This window comes from Trematomus bernacchii, unplaced genomic scaffold (genome assembly GCF_902827165.1).
Source record: "Trematomus bernacchii unplaced genomic scaffold, fTreBer1.1, whole genome shotgun sequence".
Lineage (NCBI taxonomy): Eukaryota > Metazoa > Chordata > Actinopteri > Perciformes > Nototheniidae > Trematomus > Trematomus bernacchii.
This window is the reverse complement of record NW_022988050.1, coordinates 13018563-13034809: the sequence shown is the minus strand read 5'-3', so window position 1 is coordinate 13034809 and position 16247 is coordinate 13018563. Positions and strand designations below refer to the sequence as shown.

General features: G+C 38.9%; 1 protein-coding gene across 1 annotated transcript; it reads left to right on the top strand.

Moving 5' to 3' along the window:
* Window positions 1-1010: 1010 nt before the first annotated feature.
* gucy2g (guanylate cyclase 2g) lies at window positions 1011-16063 on the top strand. Its single transcript, XM_034119040.1, has 22 exons — window positions 1011-1373; window positions 2438-2786; window positions 2868-2992; window positions 3159-3341; window positions 3442-3586; window positions 3980-4115; window positions 4211-4314; window positions 4440-4597; window positions 4704-4838; window positions 10055-10138; window positions 10679-10783; window positions 11191-11259; window positions 11345-11513; window positions 11622-11777; window positions 11863-12040; window positions 12753-12893; window positions 12989-13181; window positions 14502-14676; window positions 14833-14931; window positions 15594-15685; window positions 15764-15871; window positions 15983-16063. Exons 1-22 carry the CDS (start codon window positions 1011-1013, stop codon window positions 16061-16063), a joined length of 3348 nt encoding a protein of 1115 aa, XP_033974931.1.
* The last annotated feature ends 184 nt before the right edge of the window (window positions 16064-16247 follow it).

Sequence of the window (16247 nt, the reverse complement as noted above, 5' to 3'; positions counted from 1 at the left end):
TTTATGGTTAATACATTTAACAGGTGATTTCTTTAGCAGTGGAAGAACTATTAGATATTTTACTTAAGGTAAGGTAGCAGTACTACAGTGTAGAACAATTGTAAAATAGTAGGTAACTTCTGCATTTCATATCAATTTCTTTTTATATAAGGGTATTACATGTAATTAACAAAACAACAGATAAGATACTAAGCAATCATAAAAACAGGAATATCTCAAATCACCTTAAAACACGAGTCATGAAAACAACTCAAACTAATTGGGTTTAGTTTTAAAGTTTCTACATTTATCTATAAAAGAATTCCCATGCTGCATTCAAAACTTCACTTAAGTAAAACTACTAAGTGAAAGCATCAACATATACTTAAAGTACCATAAGTAAAGGTTAATGTATGAATGTACTGTATATCACTTTTATGTTGTAGTTGCTTAAGGTGGACCTTATTTTCATCTGTTTATATACTGTTTGGTAGTTAGATAAAGTGGCTTCTGGTTTTACTCTCTGTTATTAATCTAGGTGTATGATTTAATATAAGATTTTGAGAAATGTAGTGGAGTAAAAAGTATAATATTTGTCTTTGAGATGTAGTGGAGTAGAAGTAGAAAGTAGCAGAAAATGAAAATAATAATAAGTACCTCAAAGTAGTAGAATACTTAAATACAGCACTTGATTAAAAGTAGTTCTTACACAAATACACTTATTATACAAACCTGTCGTTTTGGAATCAAATAAGAGTCACATGCTATTTTTGACCAAATAATAATAATGTAAAAATAAAATAATAATATTTCTATACAATTAATGAGATAAAACGAATCTACTTTAATTAAGACATCAAATTCAAGCATGGGGCCCTCTTTGACCGTGATCCAAGACGATACTCTATTAAAGAAAAAAACAAAGAAAATAATGGACCTCCCACCCTCCTCCACATATTTACATGTTCTCCTCCCTATCACAAAGTTGGATGTTGTCTATTTAAACCCTGTAACATGGATCACCTAATAGGATGGAAGTGATGATGAGGGTGGTGTATTCTCCTGACATGAGGCTCATATTGGTGCTGCACTTCACACTGACAGCCGCCACTGTCAACGATAACGACACCAACGGGTCTAACAGGCTGATCATCGGCTTCCAGGCTCCCTGGAACATCTCGTTCCCCTTCAGCGCCCTGCGGCTGGGCTCCGCCCTGCAGATCGCCGTGGAGAAGGTGAACACCAACCCCTCCTTCCTGGGGAACTACAGTCTGGATTTTGTCTTCAAGGATACAGACTGTAGTCCTAAAGTTTCCCTGGGAGGATTCATTCAGCAGGTGTGGAGAGAGAATGTGTCCGCGCTGTTTGGTCCAGCGTGTCCCGAAGAAGCTGAGGTATGATCCATGTGATGCGGAAATTGATTATTCTTGCATTAGATGTTTTTATGTACATTCTTTTGTGGAAAGTCCAAAAGGTAATTACATTTATAAAGATAAAAACATGTTATATAACTTTAAATAGTTTTTATTCCTAATACTTTTAGCTACAGTAAGTAGCCTAATGGTGAATGCAGGAATTCGATTTCTTATTTGGTTTTATTGTTCATTATTAAACATTATTGCTTTTTCTTTATTAAAGAGACAGCGTATATTTAAAAGTAATTGCCCCAGAGTTAGAAAGAAGCTGATGTGCATAAGTTGTTCCTGGGAAGACATTCAGCAATGTCTATCAATGTGATAATAAATAGAATCAGTATGAGAAATATAATAAATACAAGATAAATATTAGTGGTGACCCTTTGGTGCTAATTTTAGCCAAAGCTTGAGGCTGGTTTTAAACACTGCAAGTTGTGTATGTTTACATGGTGATATTTCTAATTATCCGTAAGTAAAATATCTAAATACTTCTTCAACCACTGGGTAAAACTGGAATCTGATCCGCTTCTCTTCATAGTCTCTTCATGGTGAAGGTTCACAGATGTGTTACACCTGGCTCAAACCGAAGCACATTCAGTGGAAGGCATATGTTTTCAAACCATGCTGCTGTAGATTGTAAATCATGCAAAAGATGGGAGAAAAGAGAAACAAATACTGATATGATGTGCTGAATCTGGTAAGTATGTCCTTAGTTTTCTTCCCATTTCTGCATGATTTATACTCTGCAGCAGCATGGTGTCTTCTACAATTATTTCACCAGGAAGCCCTCCAAAAATCCCTACATCAACATACAAATCTCATATTGATATTTTTGTTTAACAACTCAGCACAAAGTACGGTACATTAAATAGCTGTAGGTAAAAACTAAACCGCGTTTAATGTGGTAGAATTGTACGGTATATTTTCATTAAACCTGCCTTGTGAGATCAAGGAGAAACAAGGTAGATTGTGTACCTTTCATGGAAAAATACTTTTAAAGATCTTTTGTGGATTCCTAAAGCTTTTTAAAACATTATTCCCAGGTCACCGGTCTCATTGCATCGACATGGAACATCCCCATGTTTGGATTTGTGGGTCTATCCGCTAAAATGGACAACAGTGACATCTACGATTCCTACATCAAAGTCGTGCCGCCTCTTAAAAGAAGCTCGGAGGTCCTGATAAAGACCCTGGAGTTCTTTGGATGGAGCCACGTGGCGATGATCGGAGGGGGCTTAGAATCGAACACTTGGGACAAAGTTGATGCTCTGTGGAAAACCATCGAGGAGCCCCTGAGAGCCAAATTCCAACTAGCTGCTGCGCTCAAGTTTGACACCAGCAATCAGAAGCTGATTTACCGAAATGTTAAATTAATCTCAACAGTGGCCAGAGGTAAGAAGGGAATAGTTCGAGGCTCATTCAAACCACGCATAACCATATTTCTGACTAGTAAATGTGTCCTTTGCCATGCAGTGATTGTGGTGCTAACAAACTCAGAGGACTCCATGGCTCTGTTGCTGGAGGCTGAGCGACAGGGTCTGATGAATGGTGACTATGTGTTCTTCCTGGTGCAGCATTTTGAAGTCAGTGGCAGTGTGGTGAGTAGAAATCTAAAGTTACGCACATAATCAGCTGAGGTAAAAGTCTCCCACACCATTAATTGGACTACAAGCTTTGGAAATGGAAAGAACAATTATGAACTGCTGTCAACAATAACTTATCTTTTTCTTCCATGTGAACTGTATCAATCTCTTTCCTGAGCAGGATAACTTGTGGAAATATGCCGTGAACAACAGGATGGACCAAGCTGCCATCAGAGCTTTTGACATGACCTTCATTATTGGCCAGAAATCCTACGATGGCTACGAGTATTTTGACTTCTTTGAGCGAGTTTTTCAAAGACTTAAGGAACACCCGTTTCAGAGCCACCTGTCTTCTGAAAGAGAGGTATGTATCCATGTTTTCCTGAGCTGTAACAACTCATTTTCCAATTCTTCTGATAAAAGTAAAATCACATATACAATTGTTTAATGTTCTGTTATTTCAGGTTAGCCCGTACGCTGCCTACCTGCACGACGCAGTGCTTCTTTACGCCATGGGGCTGAAGGAAGTCCTCAAAGATGGAAAAGACCCTCGAGACAGAAAGGAGCTCCTGCGGAGATTAAAAAATAAAAACAACATTCGATTTAATGGTTAGTACTTGCTCTTATTATTGTATTATTTTGGGAGGAGTATGGATATGGAAACTAGAGATGATTGTTTTTTTGCTAGGTGGCCAAATCTGTATATATGTAATTTATCAGTTTATTTATGATTTATAAAATCTGTGAAACTACAGGTAACTACAGCTCGAAAATGTAAATATATATAATATAAATTATTTACGTATTTATTTTATTAAACTCGGGTACATTTACATTTTTCTGAATGTACAATGTCTATTTTCAAATAAAAACTAAATTATGTTTTGTAGAGTAAAAAGAATACTTGCCTCTGAAATGTATTGATGTTTAAAGTAGCAAAAAATAGAAATGTTAAGTAAAGTATATATGTTTCTTTTTATTCACCACGGATTATTTTTACAGGGGCCTCTGGACTAGTCCATTTTGACGAAGAGGGGGAGAGAAATTTGGACTATTCCATTTATGACCTGCAGCTTGTGGGAGACCAAACCAAGTTTGTATCCATCCTCAATTTCGACAGTCAGACCAAAGATGTCCGGTAAAATATGTATAAAACTAAATACATCAAATCATTTCACATTTGTTTTATGATTACAATTAGGGGATATCACACCAAAAAATGTTTCATTTCAGGCCAACGTCTATGTTTGCTTCTGTGGTCTGGCCAAGAGCAGGACCTCCCTCTGACAAACCAGAATGCGGGTTCAACAATGAGCTCTGTGAATGGCTCATTAATGGTAAGAGTAGTAGAATATGCATCTAGTAAATTCAGCAATCATCTAAATGTTATGTTTGCTAAAGACCACTCGTGAAACAAACCATACTAACCAGCATCATAATGTCCCTTGTTGATGGGGTGCAGACATCGCCCTGCTGGCTCTGCTCGTGGGCTTCCCCCTCATTGGTATTCTGGCCGTTTTGTGCATCGGAATCCTAGTTCTGCAGAAGTTTCGTCTCCAGACGAGGCTGGATGGCTCCCGCTGGTGGCTGATCAACTACAGCGACATCACCATCATCAAGGTATGATGCGCTGTATGAGCACTGAAACAGATAGAGAATGAGCATACATCTGTGTATGTCTACATTTTGCTTTTGTTCACAGGCTTCTTCTGTGTGTGTCCTCTAGGGATTTCATGGTATATCTCTGAGCACCACGGCCAGTCCGAGAGAGAGCAACAGCTCTCACACTAATTTGTCCAACAACAGCATGAGGGACAAGCCAGTGAGAGAACACATCTACACCACCATAGGTCTCTACCAGGTACCAGAGTTTGAAATGAGCGTACTGTAAGGCAAGGCAAGGCAAGGCAAGTTTATTTATATAGCACCTTTCAACACAAGGTAATTCAAAGTGCTTTACAAAAATGGAAGACATTTTAAAAATGGCATTTAAAATCAGTCATTAAAAAGGAAAGATAATAAAATAAACATTAAAAGAAAAAATACATGGATAAAAGTTAAAAGTTACAGTGCAGTTTAAGATGTGAATAGTTCAATTAAAAGCAGCAGCAAAAAGAAAAGTCTTCAGCCTGGATTTAAAAGTAGTAAGAGTTGCAGCGGACCTGCAGGTTTCTGGGAGTTTGTTCCAGATATTCGGAGCATAATAACTGAATGCTGCTTTACCATGTTTAGTTCTGACTCTGGGGACAGAAAGCTGACCAGTCCCTGAAGACCTGAGGGTTCTGGATGGTTCATAATTTAGCAGTAGGTCAGACATGTATTTTGGGCCTAAACCATTCAAAGCTTTATAAACCAGCAACAATATTTTGAAATCTATTCTTTGACACACAGGAAGCCAGTGTAAAGACTTCAGAACAGGAGTGATGTGATCCACTTTCTTAGTGTTAGTGAGGACTCGAGCAGCGGCGTTCTGAATTAGCTGCAGCTTTCTAATAGATTTTTTAGTGAGGCCTGTAAAGACACCATTGCAGTAGTCGAGTCTACTGAAGATAAAAGCATGGACAAGTTTTTCCAAATCCTGCTGTGACATTAGTCCTTTAATCCTAGATATGTTCTTTAGGTGATAGTAGGCTGATTTAGTAACTGTTTTAATGTGACTGTTGAAACTCAGGTCAGAGTCCATGACTACACCTAGATTTCTGGCTTTATCTGTTGTTTTGAACATTGCAGACTGAAGCTCAGCGCTAACTTTTATACGTTCTGCCTTGGCTCCAAAAACCATTACCTCAGTTTTATCTTTGTTTAATTGGAGAAAGTTCTGACACATCCAGTCATTGATTTGTTCAATGCACTTACTCGGTGTTTGAATTGGAGCATAATCTCCTGGTGAAATTGTTACGTAAATTTGTGTGTCATCCGCATAGCTATGGTAACTTATTTTGTTGTTTTTCATTATCTGAGCCAGTGGTAGCATGTAGATGTTAAAGAGAAGAGGCCCCAAGATGGAGCCTTGAGGTACCCCACATGTCATATTTGTCAACTCAGATGTGTATTTACCTATAGAAATAAAGTTTTTTCTGTCCTTTAAGTAGGACTCAAACCAATTTAGAACTGTTGCCGAAAGTCCCACCCAGTTTTCTAGTCGGTCTAGTAATATGTTGTGGTCAACAGTGTCAAATGCAGCACTGAGATCTAATAATACTAACACTGAAATTCTGCCACTGTCTGTGTTTAAGTGGATGTCATTGAAGACCTTTACAAGAGCAGTCTCAGTGCTGTGGTTTGGACGAAATCCTGACTGGAACACATCCAAACAGTTATTTAAATGCAAGAAGTTACTCAACTGTTGAAATACTACTTTTTCAATGATTTTACCTAGAAATGGCAGGTTTGATATTGGCCTGTAATTGTTCATTACTGAGGCATCTAGATTATTCTTTTTTAAGAGCGGTTAATGACTGCAGTTTTCAGGGCCTCTGGAAAAATACCTGAGTGAAGAGATGTGTTTACTATATGAAGTAGATCTGAGGCCATGCAAGGAAAAACATCTTTGAAAAATCCTGTTGGAATAATATCAAGGCAGCAGGAGGAGGATTTCAGAAGTTGAATAATGTCCTCTAAGTTTTTACCATTAATCTGATGGAATTGTGTCATGGTGTTTGAATTGATATTAGGTGGACATAGGGACAAAACATTTGCTGTACCTGATGTAGAGGCACTGACTGCTTGTCTAATTTTCTGAATTTTGTCAGTGAAGAAGGAGGCAAAATCATTGCACGCCCTGGTGGATAGAAATTCAGAGGCTACTGACACTGGGGGGTTAGTTAGTCTGTCGACGGTAGCAAACAAGGCACGTGCGTTGTTTTTGTTTTTGGTAATGATGTCAGAGAAGAAAGACTGTCGTGCGTTTTTTCAATTCCAAATTATAAAGGCCAAGTCTCTCTTTATAGATTTCAAAGTGAACCTGGAGATTTGTTTTTCGCCACCTACGTTCAGCTTTTCGACACTCTCTTTTTTCTGTTCTCACGGTCATGGCCTTTCTCCATGGAGATATTTTCTTGCTAATCACTTCCTTTACCTTAGTTGGAGCAATGGTATCTATAACATTTTTAATTTTTGAATTAAAATGATCTACTAGCTCATTTACTGAGATGTTAGCAGGGGCAAGTGTGGATGAGAAATTATGAGTAAACATTTCCCTAGTATTTTCAGTTAAATATCGCTTTGTGGTTACCTCTTTCTGAACATTTTTGTGAACAGAAATAGAGCTCTCAAAGAAAACACAGGAATGATCAGAGAGTGCAACATCAGTCACCACAACCTTTGAGATATTCAGACCCTTTGAGATAATTAAGTCCAGAGTGTGCCCCTTATTGTGCGTGGGCTCCGCCACATGCTGAGTCAGTCCATAGTTATCAAGAACACAAAACAGTTCTTTAGCCCCTCTGTCCTGGGGGTTGTCAACATGGATGTTAAAATCACCAACAATGACTAAACGGTCAAAGTCAATACACACTATAGACAGCAGTTCAGTAAAATCATCAAAAAAGCTTGCACAGTATTTGGGTGGTCTATAGATATTTAGGAACAGAGCTCGAGAGGAGCATTTCAGCTGAAGGGCCACATATTCAAAAGAAGCAAAGTCCCCATAAGATGTCTTCCTGCATTGAATGGAATCATTGAACAAAATAGCAACTCCACCCCCTTTCTTATGCATTCTTTCCTGACTCATAAAACTAAAGTTGGGAGGTGTTGATTCGATAAGAACAGCTGCACTGTTGTTTTGTTCAATCCAAGTTTCCGTTAAAAACATAAAATCGAGATTGTGCTCAGTGATAAAATCATTGATTAAAAATGTTTTTCCTGCCAAAGACCTGACATTTAATAAAGCTAGTTTAAGTTTGTTAAATACACTATCAGTAAAACATTTTGTGACAAGCTGTGGCTGACATGGAATCACTGCTAAATTTGATAACCTCACACAAACGTTTGAGCACTTCCTGTTTCTAAGCTGATTTACCGCTCTTAATCTATTACCTATCAACACAGATATCGGCAAAGCTACTGGCAGGCAGGGCCCCGGCATGTGCTGGAAAGAGTTGAGAGTGCCATATGCCCTTGAGCCTGGACCCAGCACATATCAGTAAAAGTTTGTTGCGTTTTGTACACACACATCCTTATCAGGCTTCGGAGACTGCAGATGCTTTCTTGAAGGGATGGGAGGTGGTTGACATAGGCACAGTGATGAAGACGGGGGAGATGGTGCGCGTCTCTGCTTCGGTGATTTTGGTGGGCGTCGTTGAGGGGCGGGGGTAAAGGACATGCTGCCAACCCTGCATCTCGCCTTCATGCGGTCATCGAGCTCCAGGGGGGAGGGCGAGGGTGAAAGGGTGAGCGGAGAGTAGAGAGAGCTGGGAGATGAATGAAGAGTATCCTCCAAGGCGTTGACAGGGGGGGTGATGGGCAGTGGAGACTCCTCCATTTGTGTCATAGGTCTCCCATAATCAGAACATTCCTCAGGCGGGTGCAGTGATACTTCTTCAGGGTTTTCTGCGCAATGTGTTGTGTCTTTCTCCTGTTTTGATTCCTCTTGCCGCTTGTCCTTGGCAGAGGGAACAGATTGCTGACGCAGGCAGTTGAATATGTTAGAGATAAACAATTTCACTCCTGACTTGTTCAGGCAAACTCCATCTGCCTTAAAAAGATGTCTGCGATCCCAGAAAAAGTTAAAATTGTCAATAAAATGGACAGAATGGTCAGTGCAGGCAGCTGAAAGCCACATGTTCAATGCAAACAGTCTGCTGAATCTCTCCACTCCTCTTCTGACTGGCGGTAGAGGGCCACTGATGAACACCTCCGCATTTAGGGAGCTGACAGTTTCCAACAGACATTTAAAGTCTTCTTTCAGCGCTTCTGACTGTTGTTTCACAACATCATTTGTTCCAATATGTAGTACCACATTCTTCACAGTCGGATGTTCAGCCCCAATATGCAGGATCTTCTCAGCCAAGTCGGAGACCATATCCTTGGGAAAACAGAGTACTTTGGTGTTGTTCTTACTACACAGACCTTTTACATCTCTTACAGCAGAATCACCCACAATCAGAGTTTCAGGCCCAGTCGTTAGCTTTCCCTCTAGCCTTTTACTTTTGGAGTAGCTATTGGTCCTTACCCTGCTGTGTGAAGAGGACGGGTTATCCAGGTCATCAGAAAGAGATCTCCGGTTCTCGGTCAGCGGAGCGTATCTGTTCTGGATTGGCACACTTGGTGGTTTAGGAGGATTGTTTGTAGTTCTCCCTTTAGCAGCTGTCCACGGCTGTTTCCTAGTATGAATAGGGGTTGAAGAGGCACTCTTCCTGGGTGATAACAATGCAGGCCAGCCGGTCGCATCACAGATTTCAGAGCGCTGGGCTCTGCCTGTTATTCGTCCTCCCAAATCCCATGGAAATGATTTACTCTTAGGCTTTGCACCCAGAGAGTTCCAGGGAGGACTACCACTTGTAGATTTATTACCCAGTACACAGCCCTCCTGTTCCTTGGAAACCTTGTAGCTGCTAACTAGCTGTGAGTTAGCATACCCTTTTCCATTATCTTGCAACACTGGTAAAGTGGTGTTATTCCCACAACATAGTCCATTCACTTCCACGTTAACTTCCAACCGTTGCATTTTCATTTCCAACACAGCCATCTTCTGTTGAAGTTTGTGGAAGTCATCTGTAGAGAACGGAGGCATTTTGCTACCAACTAGCTTAAGCTAAATAGCATGCAGTAGCCTACCAGGCTTTAGCTGTTGCTAGGCCACGCTACTGTAAGACTGAGGTCGTCGTAAAAATGTTGAAATATGGCTGAAACCCTCCGTCTATTTACGATGAATAACTGTCCCAGTGATAAGTTAATGTCCAGGAGCCGCTGCTCGAAGTTTTCAGAGAATAAGAATAGGAAAATCAGCATAAAAAGTAAGCAGAGGCAAGAGCAAGCAGAAAAGCGTCTGCACTGTAAGAAAGATAACAGTATGTACTGTGACCGTTTGCTTAATATATGTGATTTCCTTAATGTATGTAATGTAATTCCATGTAGGGAAATCAAGTGGCCATCAAGTACCTCAAGAACAACATTAGCTCGCATTTCGGGAAACCTTCAATAATCGCAGAGTTCAATACGGTAAAGTCACTCATGTTGTCCTGGATCAAAAATACTTTTAATTTTTTAGTGCATCTTTTTTTTATTTTAGGTGAAATCCTACAACGAGGGCCATTCTATGTTAAAAAAGGAATTATTAAATTTTAAATCAAAATGTGCAATAATAACGTTTAAAATAAATCCTTCAACATTCTCAGAAAATATATAATTATTAAATGATATATTTATTTAATTATCTGAAAAAAGTTCAGATAATTAAATTAATCCCTTGAATATCCACGTTTTTTTAATTGAAAACGTTAATCTTGTTTTTTCTCTGAATATTACCCTTTCTACCAGCTCCATCATATTTTTTCCCCAAGAGTGACCCTAATACAGATATAGTAAATCTAACTATAACAAGTAATAACTAGTGTTTAGGCGAAAAAATAAACATATTTATCTTATTTCTCTACAGAACATTTGTTAACCTTTTAATGCTGAAATGCTTTTCTTTAGGACACATTAGTAGCCCTGATAATTCCATACTGTGCCTAACCCGTGTAAAACTCTTTAAGACAGATGAAAGAGATGAAACATGAGAACTTGGTTCAGTTCTTTGGTGTTTGCATCGTGTCACCAAATGTCTGTTTGGTCATCCAGTATTGCAGGAAAGGCAGTCTGAAGGTCAGTGTACACACTTCTATTTCATACTTTACATCACAGCAGAACTGCAACATTAAAGCTGCCCCATTTCTCTTAGTTAATGTTAGTCAATATAGACCCAAAGCCATACTGGATTAACCCGAAGGGTAGAAAATCACCTACAGTATAACAAGGGGTTGTCTTATTCTGTTTAATACTTTTGGTTATTTACCAGCGCTAAAATGATTTCAAATATTTATAATCTACTCCAGCTTGATTTAAACTAACATAAGGCGTACTATGTGATTATGACTTTCATATCAGCATTGTTTTACACATGACAAAAGTGAGCAACAACAAGCCTGGGTAACTCAATATTGCATTTGTGTCTTTAGTGACCCTGTGATTGTTATTGTGTATTATATATTTAACTTCCCTGATTTCGGCAGGATCTTATGAAGTCAGATGTTGACCTGGATGCGATGTTCAAGCTGTCTTTTGCTTACGACATTGTCAATGTGAGACAATTCATTGAAATGTAAACAGGTTGTTTTTTATTTGTACCGAAAATTCATCACTTGAATCTGTTTCTCTGGGTTTTAGGGTATGGAGTTTATTCACAAAAGTAACCTGAAATTTCATGGGAACCTGAAGCCCAGCACATGTCTGGTGGACAGTCGACTCCAGGTTAAACTCACTGGCTTTGGCCTGTGGGAGTTTAAATACGGGAACCAAAAGAAGTTTGTCCCACTGGAAAACCCTGTTCATGAAGGTCAGTGGGTGCACTCTAATGCCTAGTAATCATATTTTATGTTTTTAACAGCATTGAACACATCATAAAAGGGAGGTAACACATGCAAGGGGATTTGTTTTTTTGTAGAGATTTACTGGACAGCCCCCGAGCTTCTGAGACATCTCGGTCTTCAGGTCAATGGGACGCCCAAAGCTGACATCTACAGCTTTGCCATCATCATGTGGGAGCTCATGTACAATGCTAAGTCTGGCCCTTATCAGGACATCAACCTGGAGCCCAAAGGTTAGCATGATAAAAGCATATCAATTCATTTTCAAACTCAAATTCAAACACGACGATGATTCCAATTTTTACCTTTTTTCTTCAGAGATTATCATGCAGTTGCGGACGCCTTTCCAAGGGGAACCCCTCCGCCCAGTACTCTGTGATATGCTGTGTGATGAGAAAATAAACGTAGTGCTGAAAGCCTGCTGGAATGAAAACCCTGACCGCCGACCGCCGTTTTCATCTATACGGAGAGAGCTGAGGAACATAAGCCCAGAAAGGTCAGGCCACACACAGACCTTTTTTGTCTTACCTTATACTTTCCAAAAGGCTGTGAGAAAATAAAAGGTTATCCCTGTCTGCCGTATGTAATATGTCGACCTTGGAAATAACTGTAGTGACTGAATACATGTGCAATGCTTAAAGGTAGTGCATATCTTGTTCTTAAACCTGTAGTGCTTTTATCTATCTAGATCGTTTTGGTGTGAGTAGCCAAGCGTTGGAGATATCGGCCATGGTTATCTGTCTTCTCTGTTATATAATGGAACTAGATGGCTATCGGCTTGTGGTGTGTAAAACGACAAAGCACATTTTAAAACACTCAACAGCAATGTCTTTTTCAGGAATTGATTACCTCTTTACTCAAGATAATCCATCCACTGTTTATGAGAACATTTATTTAGAGTGCTTTCCAGTTCCATTATATTTCAGTGAACAGAAATACCTCTGTGGCCGACAATCCCAACACTGCAAATCACAGCCAAAAAATCTAGTACAATAAATAAATAGTGCTACACGTAAACTAAACATCTTTTTTTTTAATTTTCAGGTAAATTGTCCTTCAAGGACTCAATAGCAAACATGGTTAAAATGCCCATCTGCTTATGTTAACATTTTTTTAAATGAGAATGAATATAAAAAAAAAAAAATCACAAACGAACAAACTAAACCTGAAAATTCCTTAAAGGATTGTAATTATTTTCTGTACTGTAGTCATGCGAATATACTCGATAGTATGGTGGAAAAGTTGGAGAAATATGCAAATCACTTGGAGGAGGTGGTGGAGGAGAGGACCGATCAGCTCACAGCGGAGAAGATCCGTGCAGATAAGCTTCTCTCCACCATGTTACCAAGGTAACATATCAAAATGATACATTTGAATCACATGACAACAGTTAAATGGACGTCCATCCCTCACCTTCTCAGTGCTGGTGCTTCTTTGGTGGCAGGATCATCGCCGATCAGTTGATGGCGGGGAAGTCGGTGGAGCCACAGAGCTACAGCATGGTTACCGTCTTCTTCTCCGACATCGTGGGCTTCACTTCGATGTGCTCCGTCAGCTCTGCGATGGAGGTGGTGACGTTCCTCAATGACCTCTACAGCCTCTTTGATGATGTCATCAAGCTGTACGATGTCTATAAAGTAAGTCATGCAAAGCACTTTTAGTTTCTCATTCAGCTGTATGCATTGAGTGAAGAAGAAAACTCATAAAGTGTTGGCTCTGTGACCTGCTGTCTAAATGATATGCTGAAGTTATATGCTTTAATCAAAAATATGTTTTATTCTTTGGGGGGAAATTAACATAATCGATTTTTGTGCTGCAAAAATGAAGGCATAGCTACCAGCTGGTTAGCCTGGCTTAGCACAAAGACTGGAAACAGGTGAACCCAGCTGGCCTGGTTAAATCAAAGACTGTACGAATAATGGCTTAGTCTCTGTGACGTCACCTACCCTATTTATGTATCTATTTTGTGGCAAAAAATTAGCATCAACATTAAGGCGTGCCAGGGAGATGCAACAGAGTAAGCTAGCTAAATCTGGTACAAAGCATCTTTTATTTTGATTAAAGGTCTCTTATTATACTATTTTTAGGCATATATTAAAGTCTCAGATATATAAAAATATATAAAAAACATGTCTATGAAGTGTTTTGCTCAAAATACCAAACAGATCACCCATTCTAGGGGAGCTTATGCAGGAGAATTCTACCGAGAGATTGTCAGCTAAATGCTGCTGTGATTAAACGCCATATCATGTTCAAAACCACATCAAGGATTATTTCTGAAACAGTATGGAGCTCAAATGCTTTTTTTCTTGTGGGTTTACCACCTGGTGGGTGAGTACCTTTTTATATCCTGCTTTTTTACACGTACTCTCTCCAGTACAGCGTCAGCTCTGAGTGTTAGCGATACTTGCTCATGTAAATAAAGACCATATTACTTCCAAAACACGTTGCGCATTGTTTCTGATAGCGACGTTTCTGATAGGGCCGTGGGCATAAAGCCAGCCCACATTTCTGATATTACGTAATATCGGCAGCAAATCTGGATCAGCTCCGTTGTATCCCCGTTTTTAGAGATTTGGGTACGGAGGAAAAGAGAGAGGGTTTTGTTTTCTGATACTTTGAGAGTTGCCTTACACACCGGGGACACATATCTATGTATTAAAGACATTAAAAAGTGCATTTAGCATGATAGGAGACCTTTAATGTATGTTTGTACATCTTCCCGACATAAATATGTTTAATAAAACGAAACTAAACTGTAGCTTAAAATTTACCGCGGAAATATGAGTGGTTTTGATCCTCTTTGTCTCTGCAAGAAGGCAATCAAGCATGTTACCCAATAACTATTACTATGAAATGTAGATTTCTTTCATTAAATTGCACATTGCTTCTTTAGCAGGGAACAGCTTTCTATTGTTACTTAAAAAATGCCACTGAGACTATCATCTTTGCTATAGGTGGAAACAATTGGTGATGCATACATGGTAGCCAGTGGTCTACCCATCAGCAATGGCAATCAGCACGCTTTGGAGATATCTACAATGGCTTTGCATTTCCTGGGAGCCATCAAAGTCTTCAAAATCCACCATATGCCCAATGAGAGTCTTGCAATCCGCATTGGTATACATTCTGGTAAGAGACATGTAGTTCTTACAAGCAACCAACAGTATGCAGGATTTACGTTTCCTTTTAATTAATTTTTTGTCCTATACACTTGGTATCTGTTTTTACATAATATAATTGACATTGGATCATTTTGAGCCCATAAATACAAGCACCTTGTTGTAGGTCCAGTGGTTGCTGGAGTGGTAGGCACCACTATGCCACGCTACTGTCTCTTTGGCGACACGGTGAACACTGCGTCTCGCATGGAAAGCAACAGCTTACGTGAGTGAACTGTTGAAACAACTTCAAACATTCATCTGCTAATCAGTAGTATGTATCTAATACCTAATATATATATATATATATCATTCCAATAACTTGTATATAGACTCGTACTGCATCACTTTATTTTATTTTATAACTATTATTCTTTTTGTATTGCTCTTGCTCTTATTGTTATTATGTTATTATGTTGCACTGTTGGAGAAGCCTGTGACATAAGATTTTCAACTATATAATTACTCTGTAGCTATGTCAGATTGACAATAAAGAACCTTGAACCTTGAACCTTGAACTGAAGTCTCACCTTCGCAAATGCAAATATACAAAGTTGGTTGTTATTAATGTGCAAAAAGATGACTCATGATGAGTCTATTGATCCTTTGACTTTTCTTATAGCAGCATCAAGTCAAACAATTGGTTGGTTTATCACTGCATATCTCCAAAAATGTATCAGCTAATATTAGCATGCTAACAGGCCTGCTAAACCGGGAAAACACCAGACTAACAAGACTATGCTAACATAACAAGACTATGCTAACATTAGCATAGTCTTGTTAGTCACAGACATTTTACTTGAAATTAACTTTTAAAATGTCTACATTTTTGTATCTTAAAAGTGTACTTTTTAAGATGTGTGCCACTCTCTTCTGTATGTTTTACAGCCCTGAAGATTCACATATCTCAGTGCACTGCTGACATTCTGTTCCAGGCTGGATCGTTTGAGCTGGAGGAAAGAGGAGCAATAGAAATGAAGGTGACTAGAGAGTCTTAATATTTCTCCAATAGCATGTAAATCCTATGTTTTTAACCAGTGTGTTTGGGTCCATGACAGGGTAAAGGATCTCACAAGACTTACTGGCTGCTGAGCAAACAGGAATTTAATCCTCCTCTTATTGCTCACAGCTCTCCACACGCTAATAATCTGAAACAACAAACAGAGGTACAGTTAGCGCACATTACACTCCCTTTTTATGATAAACCCATTGAATATGAATGTAGTATTGTGTGAAAATCAGTGTTTTATTTTCAAATGTATCTGTGATCTTTCCAGAAACTAGGAATGGTCAGAGTCGCTGAGAAACGGGCCCATAAAACCCTCACAAAATCTATGATGACTAGAGTAGACATGTAGAGAACAACACAACTTTTGGATAAAGGATATCTACAAAGCACTTTTTGGTGGGTATCACAGAATGCAAGAGGACTTATTAAGAAGAGACAAAATGCTAAAAGGGAATAGAGTGATTATAAATGTATCTATATATATATATTATTATTTTTTTTAAACAGTGAAGATCTGGTATACTAGATCACAT

Excerpts from the sequence above, each read along its gene's own strand:
- gucy2g (XM_034119040.1), top strand. The coding sequence starts at position 1,011 with ATGGAAGTGATGATGAGGGTGGTGTATTCTCCTGACATGAGGCTCATA. Across the intron at positions 3,342-3,441 it reads ACCTGTCTTCTGAAAGAGAG|GTTAGCCCGTACGCTGCCTA; the intron begins GTATGTATCCAT and ends CTGTTATTTCAG. Across the intron at positions 15,872-15,982 it reads ATCTGAAACAACAAACAGAG|AAACTAGGAATGGTCAGAGT; the intron begins GTACAGTTAGCG and ends TGATCTTTCCAG.